The sequence below is a fragment of the Sander vitreus genome, chromosome 1, assembly GCF_031162955.1.
Source record: "Sander vitreus isolate 19-12246 chromosome 1, sanVit1, whole genome shotgun sequence".
Taxonomy (NCBI): Eukaryota; Metazoa; Chordata; class Actinopteri; order Perciformes; family Percidae; genus Sander; species Sander vitreus.
Genome location: NC_135855.1, coordinates 12,522,269 through 12,540,874, shown reverse-complemented (window position 1 = coordinate 12,540,874; position 18,606 = coordinate 12,522,269). Strand labels below are relative to the sequence as shown.

Below are 18,606 nucleotides of genomic sequence, written 5' to 3'. Positions count from 1 at the left end.
TGTGTGTGTGTGTGTGTGTGTGTTTGTCTCCACAGCCGTGCTACGAGCGTGTAAAGGACTGGCTTAATGAGAACCTGGTGGCCCTTTGGATCTTTGCTCTATGCACAGCACTTACTCAGGTAATTACAACTTTTAAGTTGTGTGACTTATTTTTTTTTCAGCAGTCATTAACTCAGCCCTTGATATCTACAGCCTCAGACAGAGGCTTTTACTTTGTGATAAATAAACCTAATACTTCCAGCGTCCTTTGCATTAAGAGCTGAATGCTGGATTTCTCTGGACAGGAAGAGCCTGTATAAGCCTCTTGTGTTACTACTGTAGACCACATAGGTGGGTTTGACTTATTTTATCTTCTTTCCAGCCAAGCGGTACATGATGCGCTCAGGCATGCTGAGAGGAGATATGCTGTTCTTGAAAGCATCAATCATACGAGCCTCCTGTGATGCTGCAGGCTCATTTCTAGTCACCGGCTAGATTTCCAGTGCCCTTTTTGAAAATACAACTGTACATACAGCAAAATAAGAAGCAGAAATATGTCATCACTGCCAGATTGATCTCAAATATCTGCGATGTCTGCCAGCTGACTGAGAATTATAGCCTTATATGACTGGTAGCTTATGATCGCGAAATTTAGAGAAACTCATCAGACATCGCTGAGTCAGCTTACTGACTCAGTGATGTCCTTTGTCTTTTGACTTCTACTTGTGCCACTGTTACACCATACTTTGGCATTAGTCATTATATGTTAAGTATCACTTGTAGCCACAGCGACCGTTTTGTTTGCACACCCAAACTGAACTGGTGTGTCCGATAAACCTACCAGTACAGATTTAAAAAAAGAATTATATATATATATATATATATCCCTTTGCGCATGTGCAGTCGTGAAGATTTTCTTTCCCGCCCTTGCGTACTGCTCGGGCTTCAACTACGTCCGCAAATACTGTATATAAACAGAGCGGACCCGTTGCTCTGCTCCCACTTTTTCCTCAAGCAAGCAGTATGAAGAATATTATGAAGACCTCTGGCTCCAGCGGCGGCCGCTTCTGCCCCTCCTGCGAGACCGGCTACATCTTTTCGCCAGACCTCCACCCCCGCTGCGAGACCTGCCTGGGCGCCTCTCACGCCAGCAAGGCTCTCACCTACGACGCCTCCTGCCCGTTGTCCGCCCGCCTGCCATCTAAAGAGCTCCAACGGCAGGCGGACGCTTTTCTGGCTTTTGAGGTCGACGGAGAGGGGGACGGCAGCTGGGCAGACCGACGTGACACCGTCGACGCCCTGGAACCGCTGGAAGAGGGTGTCTTCGACGGGCACGAGTCCGATGACTCATCTCCCCCGAATGACGATTCCCTCACCGGTTTTCCTTCCTCCCCGCTGAGAGGACTGGAACTCGAGACAGGGATCGATGCCTTCCCACTACGGCTCTCCCCGTCTCCAGAACGGCCAGGGGCGCCGCCTCAGCGGTCTTCCCCTCTGCCGTCTGTGGCCCCACCCTCCACCACCAGGGCTCTTTTTCTGGACCTGCCGGATATCATTAAAAAGGCGGCGGACCAGAGAGGCATAGCGCTCCCGGCGGAGCTTCCAGCCCCCACTCGCGGCCTCCTGAGCGGTGACGTCTACTCTCAGGAACCACCGTCCAAACGGGCTCCACTCTTGCCGCGCTTTACGGAACTTCGGCCATTCGTGGAGGAGGCTCTCTCTCAGCCCGGGAAACTGAGGGCTCCAGTCTCTCGCTATGCCCCGTTCACACAGAGGCAGGCTTCCCTTCGGTCCCCCCCCGGAGCAGAGCCTGGCGTCGATCCTGCTTCCGAAGGCTACTTTTTCGGCCACCGGAAGCCGACCCACCCGTTCCCCCAGGATCAGGTTTGCGCCCAGGTTACTGACCGGTCTCACCAATGTGCGGCCCAGGGCTTGGTGGCGCAAAACAACATAGCTTTGCTAGCCTCCGCCGTCTCCGCCATGGCCACCAACCCGGAGGCTCTTCCTCCGGAACTGGCCACGGAGATCGGCAAAGCCATGACCGCCATCCTCACCCTCACCACGGCGACGATGGTGGTGTTGTCGAGGATCTAGGCGTGGCAGACTGTGGCCTAGCGAGGTCAGGTCAGACGTAAGCTTCTGTACGGCCCCATAGCTCCCGATGGACTATTTGGGCCTCGCTTACAGACGGCCACGTCCCACCTTCACCAGGCGACCAAGGAAGCGGAGCAGCTACGGCGGCTTGACTCCTGGAAAACGGCTCCCCAACACCAGCGCCACCGCTCCACCAACCACCATAAGAGGAAATGCCCCACAGCCTCCGCTGCGGCTGCACCCTCTCAGGCTTCAACCTCCGCTCCTCCGCCTGTCCCCCCCCACAGCGGCAGCCGGCCCCTGACCAGCAGGTTTCACGATGTTTCCAGTTTTCACGGTTGAAAACTGGAAACACAACAGCCCTTTTAAGGGCCACTTCAGTCTTTCTAAGGAGCAGTTTCCCTTCAACCCAGCAGCCTTTGTTCCCACTGAACATTATGCTGATGTCATGACAGATGTTCCCCACACAAGCACACACCAGGTCACCGCTACTCGCGGAGCTCCACCGCTCTCTCACTATGCAGACAGAGGGAGCAAACGCCTCCTCCTCCCCCCGGCTATGCCAGCGGGATGAGGACGACGATGACCCGCTACCCTTTCGACAGGGCCCTACCGTGGGACGGGCTCTGCGCTTCTTGCTAGCCATGTCGGTGAACAACACACAGACATGCGCGCGCCCGCTCTCAGAGCACAGCGCAGCATGGTTCAGGCTGACACACATGGACTCGTGGATGTCAAAGCTGATATCACGGGGCTACACACTCCAGTTCACCTCCCCCCCTGCCTCGCTTTGCGGGCGTGTTGGAGACAACTGTGTCATCCCAGGCAGAATCAGACGCCATGACGTCAGAACTACGGGAACTGCTGTCAAAGGAGCAATTTCCCGCGTTCCTCCGGGGGAGGAGAACGAGGGATTTTACTCCCGCTACGTTCTCACTCTGAAAAAGTCAGGCGGGTTATGCCCCATCCTCGACCTGTCCCAGTTCAACCGGTGCGTCATGGAGCGTCCATTCCACATGCTGACTATCAGACATGTGTTGGAATGCGTGCGTTGGAATGCGTGCGCCACCAAGAATGGTTTACATGCATACTTTCACATCCAAATCATTCCCAGGCACAGGAAATTCCTGCGCTTCTTTTTCCAAGGGGCTCATTTCCAGTACAACCGACTACCGTTCGGTTACTCACTGGACCCCCGCACTTTTTCCAAGTGCATGGAGACGGCACTTCAGCCGTTGCGGAAAAAAGGCATCAGAGTCCTGTTTTATCTGGACGATTTGCTCATCCTGGCTCCCTCTCGGGAAACAGCAGCACTGCACACTGTGGCAGTTCTGCAGCACCTGCAGACACTGGGTTTCGCCATAAACTGGCAGAAAAGCTCATTGGTTCCCACACAATCGATAGTTTATCTGGGCGTAATGCTAAACTCGATTGTTATGAGGGCCAGGCTGTCAACTCCAAGGCAAGACGCGCTGATCTCTCTCCCGTCGCGCACCACGCCACGCGCAAAGGTGTCAGCGCTGTCCGTCATGCGCCTTCTGGGCATGATGTCCGCGGGCTACATGGTAGTACCCCTGGGGCTTCTCCACATGAGAAAAAATCCAGAGGTGGTTCCTCCGTCAGCGCGTCGACCCCATACGCCACAAGTGGCGAATGCTGACCATCCCTCCTTCTCTGCAGTCAGACCTGTCATATTGGGGGGAACCCCCGGACCTTGTCAGCTGGGGTTCCCCTGGGCAAGGTGACGTCATACGTGACAGTGTACACGGATGCGTCCCTCACTGGCTGGGGAGGGATGTGCGAATCACAGGTGGTGGGAGGGGAATGGCCACCTCCTCCTCTCCCACACATAAACTGCCTGGAGCTGTCCACGGTGCTGAAGGTTTTAAAGCACTTCGCCCCAGTGGTAGCGGGGAAGCATGTTGTCGTACAAACAGACAATGTTACAGCAGCAACGTTCATAAATTGCCAGGGCGGCGTACGTTCGGCTCGGCTATTGGAAATAGTCAGGAGCCTTCTGCTGTGGGCGCACAATCATCTGCTGTCCCTCAAGGCTGTTTACATCCCCGGGATACTAAACCGGGCGGCAGACCTAATGTAGAGGGGAGGGCCCTCTCACAATGAGTGGAAATTGAATCCCACTATCGTTCAGAAGCTGTGGAGCAGGTTCGGGGAAGCGGAGGTGGATCTGTTTGCCTCACGAGAAAACACACAGTCCGCTCTGTGGTTTTCCTTGAGCACACAGGACAATCCACCCCTCGGCGTGGACGCTTTCTCCCACCATCCCTGGCCCAGAACCCTCCTGTACGCTTTTCCCCCGGTCCCTCTGATCCCTCGTCTCCTGGAACGCATCCAGGAGGAGAATCTGTCGGTCATCCTGGTGGCACCAGAGCACACGAGCGCATCCTGGTTCCCGACGCTGGTCCAGCTGCTGGCGGGCCCCCCCTGGCAATTGCCACGGCGCGAGGACGCCCTGTCACAGCTGGTCGGCGCGATATCCCACCCCCCTGGTGATAACCCAGCGACTGTGGGGCTGGCTGCTGAGCGGGAGCGCTTGCAGAGGTTAGGCTTGCCTCCTGCCGTGGTGCGCACTATTCAGAGCGCGAGAGCCCCCTCTACAACAGCGTGTTACGCGGCGCGTTGGTCCGCTTGCCAGCGCTGGTGCACGGAGAGGAAAACAGACCTTATATCGTGTCCCCTGCCTCTCATGTTGACTTATCTCCAAACATCGGTAGATAACGACTTCGCTCCGTCCACAGTCAAAGCCTACGCAGCAGCCATTTCATCCTGCCACGAAGGCTATGGAGAGAGAACGGCTTTTGCGCATCCCCTAGTAAAGCGTTTTTTGAAAGGGGTCAGATGACAGAAACCCGCCGTGCGCTCTCTCACACCCCAATGGGATCTGGCCCTGGTGCTTCGAGCTCTGGGGAAGCCTTCTTTCGAACCCTTGGCACAAGCCTCTCTCAGGTTGCTGTCTCTAAAAATGGCGCTTCTCCTTGCCCTGACGTCAGCCAAGCGAGTGAGCGACTTATGCACGCTGTCAGTTTCGCCGTCCTGTCTCTCCATTAGAGGGGACGGGAGCGCAGCCACCCTACAGCCTAACCCTTCTTTCACACCGAAAATTTTAACAAACTCCTTTCGGTCGAGGGTTTTTTCCCTCCAGGGTTTTTTCCCTCCGCCTCATAACGACGACGCGGAGGACGTTTCCCACTGATTGTGCCCGGTGCGTGCGTTATCACAGTACGTTTTACGCACGGCGGACATAAGGCGGACACAGCAGCTGTTTGTTCACTATAGGGAACACTCCCAAGGAGCGGCCCTGTCAAAACAGCGTCTGTCTCACTGGCTGCGCGAGGCTATCACCCAGGCCTATGACACCGAGGGGGCGGCGCCCCCCCCAGGGCATCCGGGCACATTCTACAAGGGCACTATCGGCATCAACAGCTCTGTTCAGAGGCATGTCTGCGCAGTGGCCTCTTGGGCATCTCCATGCCCTTTCATCTGTTTCTATTTGCGGGATATCACTCGGTCCTATCCTCACTCAACGACGAATGATGCCCCGTTGTATGTGTTCTGTCTGCTGCCGGGTGCCAGGAGGAGAGCGGCGTCCCATATATATATATATATATATATATATGTATATATATATTATGTACATATGTATATATTTTGTCACTATCATGCATCCTCTCTCACTACCATGCACGCCTACAATCATGATATGTGCCGCTGCATGTGTACTGCCTGGGGTCTTCCCCCCCCCCCTACTCTGGGTGGCTGGGGGGACCTCGGGCATCCCATAATTATCAATCATGTATTACCTCACCAATCATGCATGCCTGCACTCTCAGCTTGGGCCTTACAGCCAGCTAGGCCACCACTTGTGGGCTCTGGGTCGCAGGTGGCATTGACTACATCAGCTTCGCCCTAACCCATAGTGTGCCTTAGAGGGCGAAGCCTATACGAAATAGAATGATAGTTACGTTATTGTAACTCCAGATTCTATGAGTATATGCGTAGCCCTCTACGATCCGGGCCACCTGCTCCAGTTACACTAGCTGAAGAAAAAGCTTATGTTGGGAGCAGAGCAACGGGTCCGCTCTGTTTATATACAGTATTTGCGGATGTAGTTAAAGCCTGAGCAGTACGCAAGGGCGGGAAAGAAAATCTTCACAACTGCGCATGCGCAAAGGGCATAGTGTGGCTTAGAGGGCTACGCCTATACTCATAGAATCTGGAGTTACAATAACGTAACTATCGGTCGTGCACTAAAATAAAGTTCTTGGAAGAAGCCTTCAAACAAGTATACAAGTAATATATGTTACAGACCTGATTAACAGCAGCCAACAGTAAACTGTATTAAAACATGACTCTAAATAAAGGCCTAAAATGCCAAAAAAGTTTAAAAAAAAACATGACTCTAGGCAAAATGTATGGTATAAAAATGTTAGGCCAATTTATTAAACCAAAACTATGTACACTCCAAAAGGTGGGTTCCACAGTATGTGATGGTCTTAAACACCGGAATAACAGAAAAACAACTAATGCCCTGTTTACACATATACATGGTTATTTTGAAAAACTGAGACATTTCCCTTCGTTTGTGCTCTTCGCTTACACGCAAATGGAGAATTTGCCTCTGAAAACGAGTCTTTCTAAAACCTCCGGCCAGAGTGGAGATTTTGGAAATCTTCGTTTGCACGTTTGCATGTAAACTGAGACGATTTAGGGAACCGAGAGAGAGAAAGAGGAAGTGATTCGTTGCTGTTGTTGCTATTTTCGGGATTCTGATTGGCTAACGTGGGCTTGAGCTTCTCGTTACACTGCCACCTACAGGTTTGGCATGCTCTTCTATTTAAACAAACACTTTTCTGAAAACTGACAGCTGTGCACAATGTTATTTTTGAAAACGGAGTGGTTGAAATGTCCGTTTATGAAAATAGCCAGCCACGTGTAAACATAGCATAAGTCTCTTCTTCGCCCTCCATTCTGTCAGCAAACAAAACTGCATCACAGCCAACAGGCAGCCCCGCTTACCAAATGATTTCATGAATGATGACAAAGAAAGTAAAAGGCGACTAAAGGTTGTCTTCTAGCATCTTACATCATAGTTTACTTCGTACACATTGCAACATCAAACAGCACTCTGGAGGCCATTTTGTTAAAAGCTCAGTTTTGGGCAGAGAAAACGCTGTTTAAATGTCAATGGAGGACTGAAAAAGATGCATTTACAAATGTAACCGGCTTAATGTGGATGTACTCTCAAATAAGTTTTTGCGCTGCCACTTTTATTACTGTATATGATTGCTGTTTTAATAACTAAAGTGGCAGTTTATTTTGTATGTTTATGTGTATTTTCTCTTTTGTGTGTTTGAAACTGTGTATGTTGGTTATTTTCTCAGGTATTACTTTGTCTATTTGAAAGCGAAATTACCTACTAATCAACCAAAACAACAGTCACATGGGCCATCTGGTGTCCTGGCTATATGTCAAAAGGCACCTTAGTAAAAAAAAACAACAGAGCAAATAAATGACCAACTGTAAAATTGAAAAATCTATGTTTTGTGATACACAAGTGTTGACTAACCTAATAGATTAAAAACTCAGTAAAAAGAAGAATGAATCACAAACAAGTGGCATTTAAATTGAAAAAGTGAAAATTTGCATTTTCACTCAGAGAAACGACTGAAAAGCATTTTGGTTTGTTGTAATAAAAAAGTATCCAACCCCTCCAATCTGTGCCATATTTGATAAATGAATATTGCACAGATTGGAGCGGGTGAATACTCTTCTTTCTTTCTTTTTTATTCAACATAATGAGATTTGGATTTTAACAATATGAGAAAATCTTTTCGGTGTTTATTGTGAAACAAGGTGTACATTATGATACAGAAAATGAACCAAACAGATGGGAGAGTGTATTTCATTTCACCGTGACTTGGCACATCTGAACCCATTAATGGCTGATTTAAATGGTAATTTGTTTGTTGTGTTTGTGCAGATCCTGGGCCTGGTTTTCTCCATGACGATGTTCTGTCAGGCAGTGAAAGTAGAGACCTTTTACGCCTAGCCATCGTTCTCTCTGCCCTTCAGCACACTTGGATTGTTTCTCATCAGAGAGGGACGGATATATACCCACCCTCCTCCTCCTCCTCCTCCTCCTCCCCGACAGACTCTTCTTTCCTTGTCCTCTCTGTGACATTCCCTCTCAGATGTCACCAGTTCACAGTTTTTCTGCTAACTATCAAAAAGCACAGTGTCAGTGTATTACCTGAGTTGGTTCCTATGGTTTGCTCTGTGTCAAAAAGCTAATTTCTGTGATACATTTTATGAAGCAGTATTATGAACATGTATAAAAAAAAAAAAAAATAATGTAACCCCTTTTTTTAATATGTGTTTTATTCTAAATTATTTTATGGTTTGTATGTGTTTTAAAAATGAGAGCTACAGTTGGGGACTATGTGAAGTGCTGCAAGTGCATGTCTCCTGCAATGATGTGTAATAAATGTTTTTGGCTCGACTAAACAGCATGCGTCATGTTATGTGTAATCCTGCTGTATTTATGCCCGAAACCCTTGATGACAAACAAGAGGAACAGAGGAAATTTGCCAGGAACCGGCTTGTAAAATAGTTTATATATTCCCTCTGCTGAGACATGCTGGAGTAATTAAAATATTTTGTATCATATAACTAATCAGGCATTAATTTGATATATCTAATCAAAGTAACCGCTTTGCGACTTAATGCACTATGGAACATGTGGCTTTTGTACTGGCTGAATTTACATGGGACATGAGGATTAAACCAATTACAATAAAAAAATATATATACTCTGTCAGAGAAGTGGAAGGATCCTTCAGATTGGCCTGGGGCCATTTCCCTCCCAGCACCAATCAGAGCTCCAATGACAAAGATTCATCTGCAGTCTTTGAAGCACGCTCTGGCTCTTTTATGACTCCTTACGTTTCGTCCTACCTAGGGCCGTCAAGTGTAATCCAGGCTGTAAGTACACCAGAGACACTGGAGACACTGTCTGATTAAATACCATGAGGGAAAATGCTATGAGGTGTATTCAGCTGCAGTTTGAGGTCCAAGCACTGCAGGTGCTAGAACACTTTTTTTATTTGTTAGGATCTTTTCTCCATTTGCTTATTTTTCTGACTTCAAACTATCTCAACCTGAGAGACCAAAAGTCCCAGAGCAATCAAATATGTGGAAAGGTTTAAAGTCCCCATATTATGAAAAAAAATCACTTTTTCATAATATGGGATTTGGGGTGTTATTTTGTGTCTCTGGTGCTTCCACACGCATACAAACTTTGAAAAAAAACAACATCCATGCTGTTTTGAGTGAGATACGGGTTTCTAAATGTATCCTGCCTTCAGTCTCCGGGTGAGCTGTTCAAAATCGACAGGGCTTTTTATGTCACTAGCCGAAACGAGGTGGCTAACCGTAGCATGCTAGCTCGTTCTGAATGGCAAAACACTGCTACAACACACACTAGTTCACCATAATCTACAAAAGAACTACTTACATGTCCCTGTTCTGCAGGTATTCCACGCAAAGTTGGAAGTGTGCCCTCGTTTAGAAGAAGTCTCCGGGCTAATCTTGCTTTGTACTACTGAAGTTGTAGAAACAAACAACTAGCTAGATGATGTGATCTTGCCTAGCTACTGCGCATGTGCGACTGCCAACAAAGATGTTACAGCAGTGAGAGGTCTCACTCTGTAGCTAAAACAGAGACCTGAACACAGGGTGAAAAGAGGAGCTGCAGCAATGTGCAGTACAACAAAAATATGGTGTTTTTTGAAAATTAAACCATGTAAACCTATTCTGGTACAACCTCAAAATACAATTATGAACCTGAAAATGAGCATAATATGGCCACTTTAAAATCTCCCCGTGAAGTCAACCAAACTAATTACACAGAAGCAGACGCGTAACTATCGGTAAGCAGGGTAAGCGGTGCTTACGGGCCCGGACCAATCAGGGCAAATCTATCTATTTATCGCAAAATCAGGCCTTTTGGGCCGCAACAATCTAAAAAAAAAGGCCACGAAATCCTGGAGGGACTGCCCTTGTGTGTTTTTTTTCATGTGTTATGGTGCGTGCTCACCAGTGTTTTTTTGTTGTTGTTGTTGTTGTGGTGGCCTCGGGGGAGACCCAGGACTAGGTGGAGGGATTATATCTCTAACCTGGCCTGGGAATGCCTCGGGATCCCCCAGTCGAGCTGGTTAATGTGGCCCGGGAAAGGGAAGTTTGGGGTCCCCTGATGGAGCTGCTACCCCGCGACCCGACCCCCGGATAAGCGGATGAAGATGGATGGATGGATGGATGTTGTTGTGGTGCGCGTAGGCTACTCCTGATTTTGTCAGTCATCTCATCTCTTATATGCTGTGTGTCTATGATCCTATCCAGTCCTATTGATGGTAGCCTACTTGTGGACATTGTGCTGTCATCACGTGCTGTAGTAGGGGGCCCGCCTTGATAATCCCAGCTTAGGGGCCCGGTGTTGGCTCATTACACCACTGCACAGAACAGCTAGTAGGTAGAGCTATGACAGGAAATGTCTTGGTTGTTCCTGGCACAAGGATTTTTTGAGTGCCAATTTGAGTCATTAAAAATAGAAAACATCTTCTCCAATAGTTTCAATATGTGCTATGTTTAACATACGCTGTCTTGTAGTGAAAAATAAAAGGTGTGTTATTCCAAAAAAAAGGCTCAGAAAGCAAGCTTGAACCCAAAAGCACGGCAGAAAGACGGGCAGAGTGACATAAAAGTTCTCGCTTGCTCAGTGTTGGGCCGTGTATTTTACACCTGGGCCTTCAGTCAGTGGCGGTTCTACATTGAATTACACCCAGGGCGAGACCCTTCGAAAAAATTGTAACAATAGCAGAGACCAACAATAATATAAAATATTAAGAATAATATACAAATAAAATATAGAATAAATAGGCCTATTCTAAATAGCACAAATCCTTCATCACACATATGTGAAAACACACTAAAGAGAATCTAACTGTTACACTATTGCACTAAGAACAGAAAACACAAACTAAAACTAAAACCTGACCTTTCTGGCCTTCCTTGATGCAAAATCATCAATGATGTTATTGTATGAAATCTGCTCCCTATTGAATGCTCACGGGCGCACGCCCTTTAAAAAAAAGAAGTAGTCAAAAAAATTTTTGCATTTCAGACGGCCGACACGAACACACACGTCTATCAACTTGATAATAAAGCTGTAAAGCAGGCAAGGCTCTTTCAACTCAGGATAGGATTGAGATGAAAGGTTTAACTGACACATAACCGCGATCAGCTTCGTGGGTGTTCAGTATTTGCGAGCACCAACGGTATCGGGCGCCTATGCCCAGCAACCCGTTCGACTCCAGAGGTGAACTGTCCCCGCTCCCCCTCCCTTTCCCCATCTCACGCAGCTCTCTGTGCAGTGTGCATGCATGCATGTATACATGCATACACGGTGACTGAAGCCATCACTTTTACGCAGTATGACAGGATGCTGCATCCACATATAGTCAAAATGAATGTATTTACCAAAGAAACCAAAACAAACCCATAACAACCGGTCACATTTACTCATACGATGACCACAAAGCAATCAAAAACACAAATAACACAATCAGCGATCAACAGGCCTACTCCACACATTCCAGCCAAGCTGCTGAGGCTCAACACACATGCCACCATGAAGACGCAAAGGGCACAGCGGCCTCTGACACTGCTCAACTCTTTAACACCAGCAGCAACTATCTAAAGCAAGCAGTAATAGCTAGCAAAACCATTTCACTAAAATGCAGAAACTTACAAAAGCACCTCCTCCTTTCTTTCATTAACTTTCCATCTAAAAATCTACACGAACTTGAACTAACGTTAAATCTACGGTAATGTGATGCTTGCTAATTTTGCTTCTCGGCCACCATATACTAACTGGTCCGATAGCTGGCAAGGCCAGCTAGAAGGCTCTGTCCTGTCAAAGAATACACCCAACAGGACAAACCCAAAATTTGATTGGCTAAAGAATATGACAATCAACAACATTGTCCCTATTTGCTTGAACAGCAGTAGCCTGGCTCCGATCTCCTACTTACTTCCGCTCAATTTTCATTTACCTTCAGTACTCCGTCTGGGTTTGCAGTATATTCTTGGGTTTTCTCCGGTCAAATATTTGTAGGTCCAATCAGTGAACAGATGGAGTGGTTGAGAACGATGACGTTGAGGGACGTGCACTAGAAAGATGCGAGCGAAGCCATTCGGTCCGTTGTGGCAGCAACGCTGCCGAATATCCAGAAGTAAAAGCCCGAGCAAGAACAATCTTTGCTGAGTTTTGTTGGTGGCCATGATGTTGTGGCCCTCCTCCCCACGGGGGTTCGGGAAAAGTTTGATTTTCCAGCTCGCTCCGTTAGTGGTGAAGGAGTTGGCTAAGGTTAACGCTAGCGATGCTAATGCTAAATATAAGCCGATAGTTGTTGTCGGTCTCCCTCTTGTTGCACATGCGCATGACATACGATCACGACTCAAACGTTAGCGATTGGTTATTCCAGATCCAGAGTGGCTCTGGGCAGATCCAATAGTTTTCTTCAACAGAATACCCGCCTTCAAGGAAGTTAACACTTGTCAATGGAGAGAGGCCAGACTCTCTGTACAAATGAAATGTACTGCGAGTCTGCTAGGACCAGGCTAGAACAGCAGAGGGATTCACTCGAAATTCTGAAGTCCTCAGAGTACATTTTTCACCCAGAGACAGCGCAGGGAGAAATCTGATTGGATAAACTGAGGGCGAGAGGAGCAATGAAATTACAGTAATAGACTCGTGGGGAACGGACTTTGTAAAATACATATGAAATTAATAAATAATACATAGGCTATATCTTTTAGAAATGAATATATATATATATATATATATATATATATATATATATATATATATACAGTATATATATAATTATAAAATATAATTTTCTGATTCTGACCTTCTTTTGGCCAGCAGAGAAGGCCTTGCTGGCCCTGACGGCCCACCTCTGCAATTGCTGAAGGGTCAGGTCAAGCCAAGCAAATATAACCAGATGTGGCAGGCAATGAACTATCAATCCATGTATAAGGGAAAGGGTCAGGCAGGCAGAAACTAAGGCTTGAAAGCTAGGGTGTATGCAATCTATCAATCTGGCAGGGAATGAGTGGAGATGGGTTGGTATAAATACTGCTATGCTGATTAGAGGAATGAGAAGCAGGTGAGTAAGAGGTCAGGGGATTGGAACGGCAGGAAAGGGGGTTACTGAATCGCAGGACAAATGGGACATATAGTGAAAACACTAAACTGGAAGTTAAGCATAAAAAGCACACTTTGATGCTGCAACCAGAGGTTCACAGCATGTACAAACAAAGCTTTAATACAGAGTCTTGAATCTTAACTCACAATATTGTCAACATCAGCCTTAATGACCGGATCAGAAGCTTTTAGCGGTGAAGACTGAAAGCATTATTAGTTGTGTTTCCATTCATTTGTAAAGCAAATTTTTGAAATGTCACAAAAAGGAAATGTGAATTAGGCATGTTTCCATTAGCTGGCATGGCTGTAATCTGCCAGTAAACAGAGTAGAAGTAGAGGTTGCCAACCAAACACAAAACAAGTCGCCTTGGTCATCTAACCCATCTGTGAGAGAAAAATGGAGAGAGCTCTTCAGAAATTTGGTTTCAAAGTTTTAATTGTTCTTTCTTGTCAGCTGATGACACCGAGAAATACTTTAGTCTCCTCATTGGTTCACACTACTACCAGCCATGTTTTTGCACGTTATGGGAACATTCTGAGAGACACCGACAGCAGAAACAGCTGATCAGCATGTGAGTTAAATGTTGGCTAAGTCATAACCTTTTCGGCAAAGTCGTTTCCATATCCCATTTTGTTGACTCTTTTTCAACAAAGGCAAAAACCACTTCAAGCGAGTATAAAAAGTTTATCTTTAGTGTGACCGGGAAAGTGGTTGGAGCTAAATGCTCGGGATCACATCCGTGGTGTTCTGAGGGTAACTGCAGACGGGATGAGTTTAGTTAGCTAGTTTATTGTACGAGTTAGTTTAGAAGGAGGAGACTCCAGTTTGTTTGGATTTATATATATATTTGGGCCATTTGTTCTTGGGAGGATTTGTTTGCTTCAATTTGAGTAGCTAGTTTGCTACATTACATTAACATTACATTAATTTGTTATGTCTAATATTGTAGAAAATTGCATTCAGGGTCCCTCTAATGAGTTGCTAGAGCAATGTAATAAAGAACAGCTGAAGAAGATTGCTCAGCACTACTCTATTGTTGTTGACCCCAAGCGCACAAAGGAAACCCTGAAGTGTATCATAATGGCCAACTTGCAGGAAGAGGGAGTACTGGGGGACGAGGGAGGTAAGAGTGGCATAAGTATTATTGGTTTTTAAAAAGGAACATGAACAAGAATTGGAGAAAATCAAATTCAGAAGGGAACAACTGAAATTTGATTTGGAAGTTCAAAAATTGACATTGCTGAAAGAGGGCAAACTTTCTGCATCAGCTTTGAATTTGGAAATGCATCGTTCATGTTTTAATGTTGCAAGCATTTTGAGGTTGTTGCCAAAGTTTACTAAAAGTGATGTAGAGATTTTCTTCAGTTTGTTTGAGCGGATTGCATATTCAAGAGACTGGCATGATGAGGAGCAAACTTTGTTGTTACAGTGCATTTTTACTGGTCTTCTGAAGCCTGTAAATAGTACAAAACGGTAAAATCAGCTGTCTTGAAGGCATATGAGCTCGTTCTTGAGGCATATCGCCAACACTTCAGGGGCTGTGAAAAGACTGGTGAACAAACACATGTTGAGTTTGCCAGGGATTTGAAATTACATTTTAATCGTTGGTGCTCTTCTTCAGGTGTTACATTTGAGACATTGTGTGATTTAGTGGTTCTAGAGCAGTTTAAACAGTCTGTGCCCAATTATGTTGCAACCTATGTTAATGAACACAAGGTCAAGTGTCCAAGTGAGGCTGCAGCACTGGCTCATGAAGTGTATCTTTGGTGAGCGGTACAACAATGAACACTTTCCCAAGGCAGAGTTCATGTCCCCAAAGTTGGAACAGCATTCTACAGAAAAAAAGTGACCCAACTGTGTGTAATTATTTCCATCAAATAGGTCATTGGAAAAAAAGAGTGCTCAAAGAAAAAAATAAGATGTACCATGTTAAGTCGGTTGGTTTGGCTGCCACTATTCAAAGCCCTATACCTAGTATTATAGCAGAACTGGTGGCTCCGTTTCAGATGCAGGTTAAACCAGTAAATACTTCAGAGATTGACTTGTGTTATGCTCCATTTGTGTCTGAAGGCTTTGTAAAGCTGCTTAGTAGTGATGAAAAAGGATTGTGAGGGACTCAGGAGCATCGCAAAGCTTTGTGAGAGGAAAGCAGAATAGCCAGAGCATTTAGCTATCAGGCTCCTCTCCTGTGGAACCAGCTCCCAGTCTGAGTTCGGGGGGCAGACACCGTCACCACTTTTAAGAGTAAACTTAAAACTCTCCTCTTCGATAAAGCTTATAGTTAGGGAGTGAGGAGTTGCAGCGTTCGCCTAGACCGGCGGGGGAAGGTGTGTAGCCACAGCCATGACGTACCCCCTCCCTATCTCTGCTTCTCATCATAGAAAGCTTACTATATTTAGGGTATGAGGAGTTGCAGCGTTCGCCTAGACCGGCGGGGGTGGGTGTGTAGCCACAGTCATGGCGCACCCCCACCCTATCTCTGCTTCTCCCCATAGAAAGCTTACATATACTTGGGGAGTAAGGAGTCGCAGCGTTAGCCTAGACCGGCGGGGGAAGGTGTGTAGCCACAATCACAGAACACAGCCTCCCTATCTCCCCTTCCCTGCAGCTCTTAGTTATGCGGTTATAGTTCTAGACTACCGGGGTACCTCCTTTGACACACTGAGCTTCTCTCTCCTCTCTTTTTCCATCTGTGTGTATTCATGTCCCAGAAATGCTTGTTACTAACCTAGCCTTAGCCTAGTCCTTATGTTCTTTTTCCGCCCAGCATGTTTCCTTGGATCATGATGGTACCTACATCATGGTGGCAGCTGTGCCGTGGTCCTGCCCTACGCCTTGCTGTGCCCTATTATACCCTGCTACGCTCTGCAATGCCCGGCTTCGACTTGCTATGTCCGGCCAACACCCTGCCACGCCCTGCTGTGCTCTACGACACCATGAACTATTATAACTACTACTTCTAGTCATTATCTTTATTGTGACTATTATTGCCATTGTTCATCACACCCCCAACCGGCACCGTCAGACACCGCCTACCAAGAGCCTGGGTCTGTCTTTCTTCCTAAAAGGGAGTTTTTCCTTGCCACTGTCACACTTACGCATTCATGCATGCTCTTGGGGGAATCACTGGAATTGTTGGGTCCTTGTAAATTATAGAGTGTGGTGTAGACCTACTCTATCTGTAAAGTGTCCTGAGATAATTCCTGTTATAATTTGAAACTATAAATAAAATTGAATTGAATTGAATTGAAAGATTTTGCCCTTTTCTCCCTTATCAAACACAGTTAGCTGTGTTCCCGTTCAGGGGATGGGTCTGCAGACTATGTTTGTGCCTGTGCACAAAGTGCATCTCTCATGTGGATTGGTATAGGGGGAAGTAGAAGTAGGTGTTTGTCCAGAACTACCAGTTGAAGGGATTGACATGATTTTGGGAAATGACCTGGTAGGAGGTCGTGTGTGGCCAGATGATGTAAGACCAAACGTTGTACACCTACCTGACCAGCCAACACAAATACATTTGTCTGCATTACTTTCAGAAACTTCAGAGGTTCCTGAAATAGAGAAGGCAGTGTATAAAGTCTCGTCTTCAGAGACGCAAGCGGCCGCTAGTCCGGAGCGAAAAAGAAAAAAATACACCATATTAAGGGCAAGGACAATGTGGTGGCAGATGCTCTGTCGCGTGCACCATTGTCATAACGTTTGTTAGAACTGCTTATCATTTTCATGTTTCACGAACCACTACAGTGCTTCCTTGGATTTATGGCAATTGGATTATGTAGATAATGCACTCAACTAAATGGGTGTTAGAGATGATATTGACGTGGTCAGATGTTTAATATAAAAATGTGATTTATTGTATCTAACAGTTTTGTTTGTTTTTTTCAAGGTCGTGGTGGGATCTTGGTCTTGAGGAGGGGGGTGTGACGGCTCTTAGGCCTATTAAGTCCCTTTGGTTGCTGGGATCTGGAGATTGGCTAATGAGGACTGATGATTGACACCTGGTTTAACTGATTGCTCACATGTCCATAAATAGGAGTGCCTGGGCAGTCGTTCTCTCTCTTTCCCTCCTCAAGGTTGCTTGGTTTGTTTGGATTTTGGGTTTAGTTACTTTTGCATTCTAGCCTTGATACACCTACACACATCCATACACTACACACATTACTGATTAACTGATTGCACGTTTATCTTTGTTTATTACAATAAATTGGATTTAATTGAGCAAACGTGTGTTCTCCACCCTTTGTCATACCTTTGAGCCAGGTCATGACAATGTGTTCGGAGCAGTGTTGACGAACTGACCGAAGAGCCGGTTAATTAACCCGAGTAGTGTCACTGAACTGGGAGAATCGAGTGCCATACGTCAATGAACCAACTCACTCCTGTTTTTTTTTACCTCATTAGCGCCTCCATTGGAGTGGTGGTAGAATCAATCAGGAAACCTCGAGCTACCTCGAGCAGCACGATTGGACCGAAAGAGTTGTTGAAGAGTTGGGGATTGGAGACTGCGCACCAGGCTACTTGAACAAGACCGAATGTGACCGTGCAACCGCTCGAGTCTAATGTAATCAAGCGGTGTCTTGGTTCTCGGCAAGTTTGAATTATTAACCAAGCCTTGTTTCTAGTGCATCTTAGATGATTGTGTTCATGGCAATTCACACATTATCGATGGGGAAGTACATCTCATACAAATACACGTTATGTTATCTTGGTAGTTATGTTAAGGTAAATGTTAGAGAAGTGAATGTTGCAGTTTTTTTGCAATTTTGAGTTATCAACCGATTCCAGAAGCCTTTATTTCTCGTGCATCTTAGATGATTGTGTACATAAAAATTCATAGGCTACATTACCAATGGATATCACATACAAATACACATCATGTTATCTTGGTAGTTATGTTATGTTAAATGGTATGTAGGCTTTCACAAGGAGACCACGCACCAGGCTACTAAACGAGACCGTAACTGTGCCTAATGCATGAGTCTATGTAATCAAACGGGTGTCTAGGTTCTCTGCAAGTTTGAGTTATCAGCCGATCCCAGAAGCCTTTATGTCTCGTGCATCTTAGAATTGTGTTCATGGAAATTCATAGGCTACATTACAGCTAGTTTTGTAGTCAACTGAACGTAAGAGTGTGAATCAGCAACAGACTGAAGTTACTACTGAAATGAAGACAGTCACATAGTCTAGTGACTATACAAATCTTGTTGAATCTTATCCCAGCATGCACTGGGTAAGAGGCAGGGTA

At 46.1% G+C, this 18,606-nt stretch overlaps 1 protein-coding gene across 4 annotated transcripts in view; it reads left to right on the top strand.

Annotated features, from left to right (window-relative positions):
• Positions 1-17,508, top strand: part of tspan4a (tetraspanin 4a) — a 169,144-nt gene extending 151,636 nt beyond the window's left edge. For 3 of the 4 annotated variants that reach the window (XM_078256871.1, XM_078256881.1, XM_078256854.1), the window contains 2 exons: positions 36-119; positions 8,075-8,598. In XM_078256871.1, coding sequence (XP_078112997.1) covers positions 36-119; positions 8,075-8,143 — 153 coding nt within the window. In that variant the 3' untranslated portion in view covers positions 8,144-8,598. Of the gene's footprint in view, positions 1-35; positions 120-8,074; positions 8,599-17,247 lie in introns of those variants that run through there. The other variant, XM_078256863.1, reaches the window with a different exon arrangement.
• Positions 17,509-18,606: the final 1,098 nt, after the last annotated feature.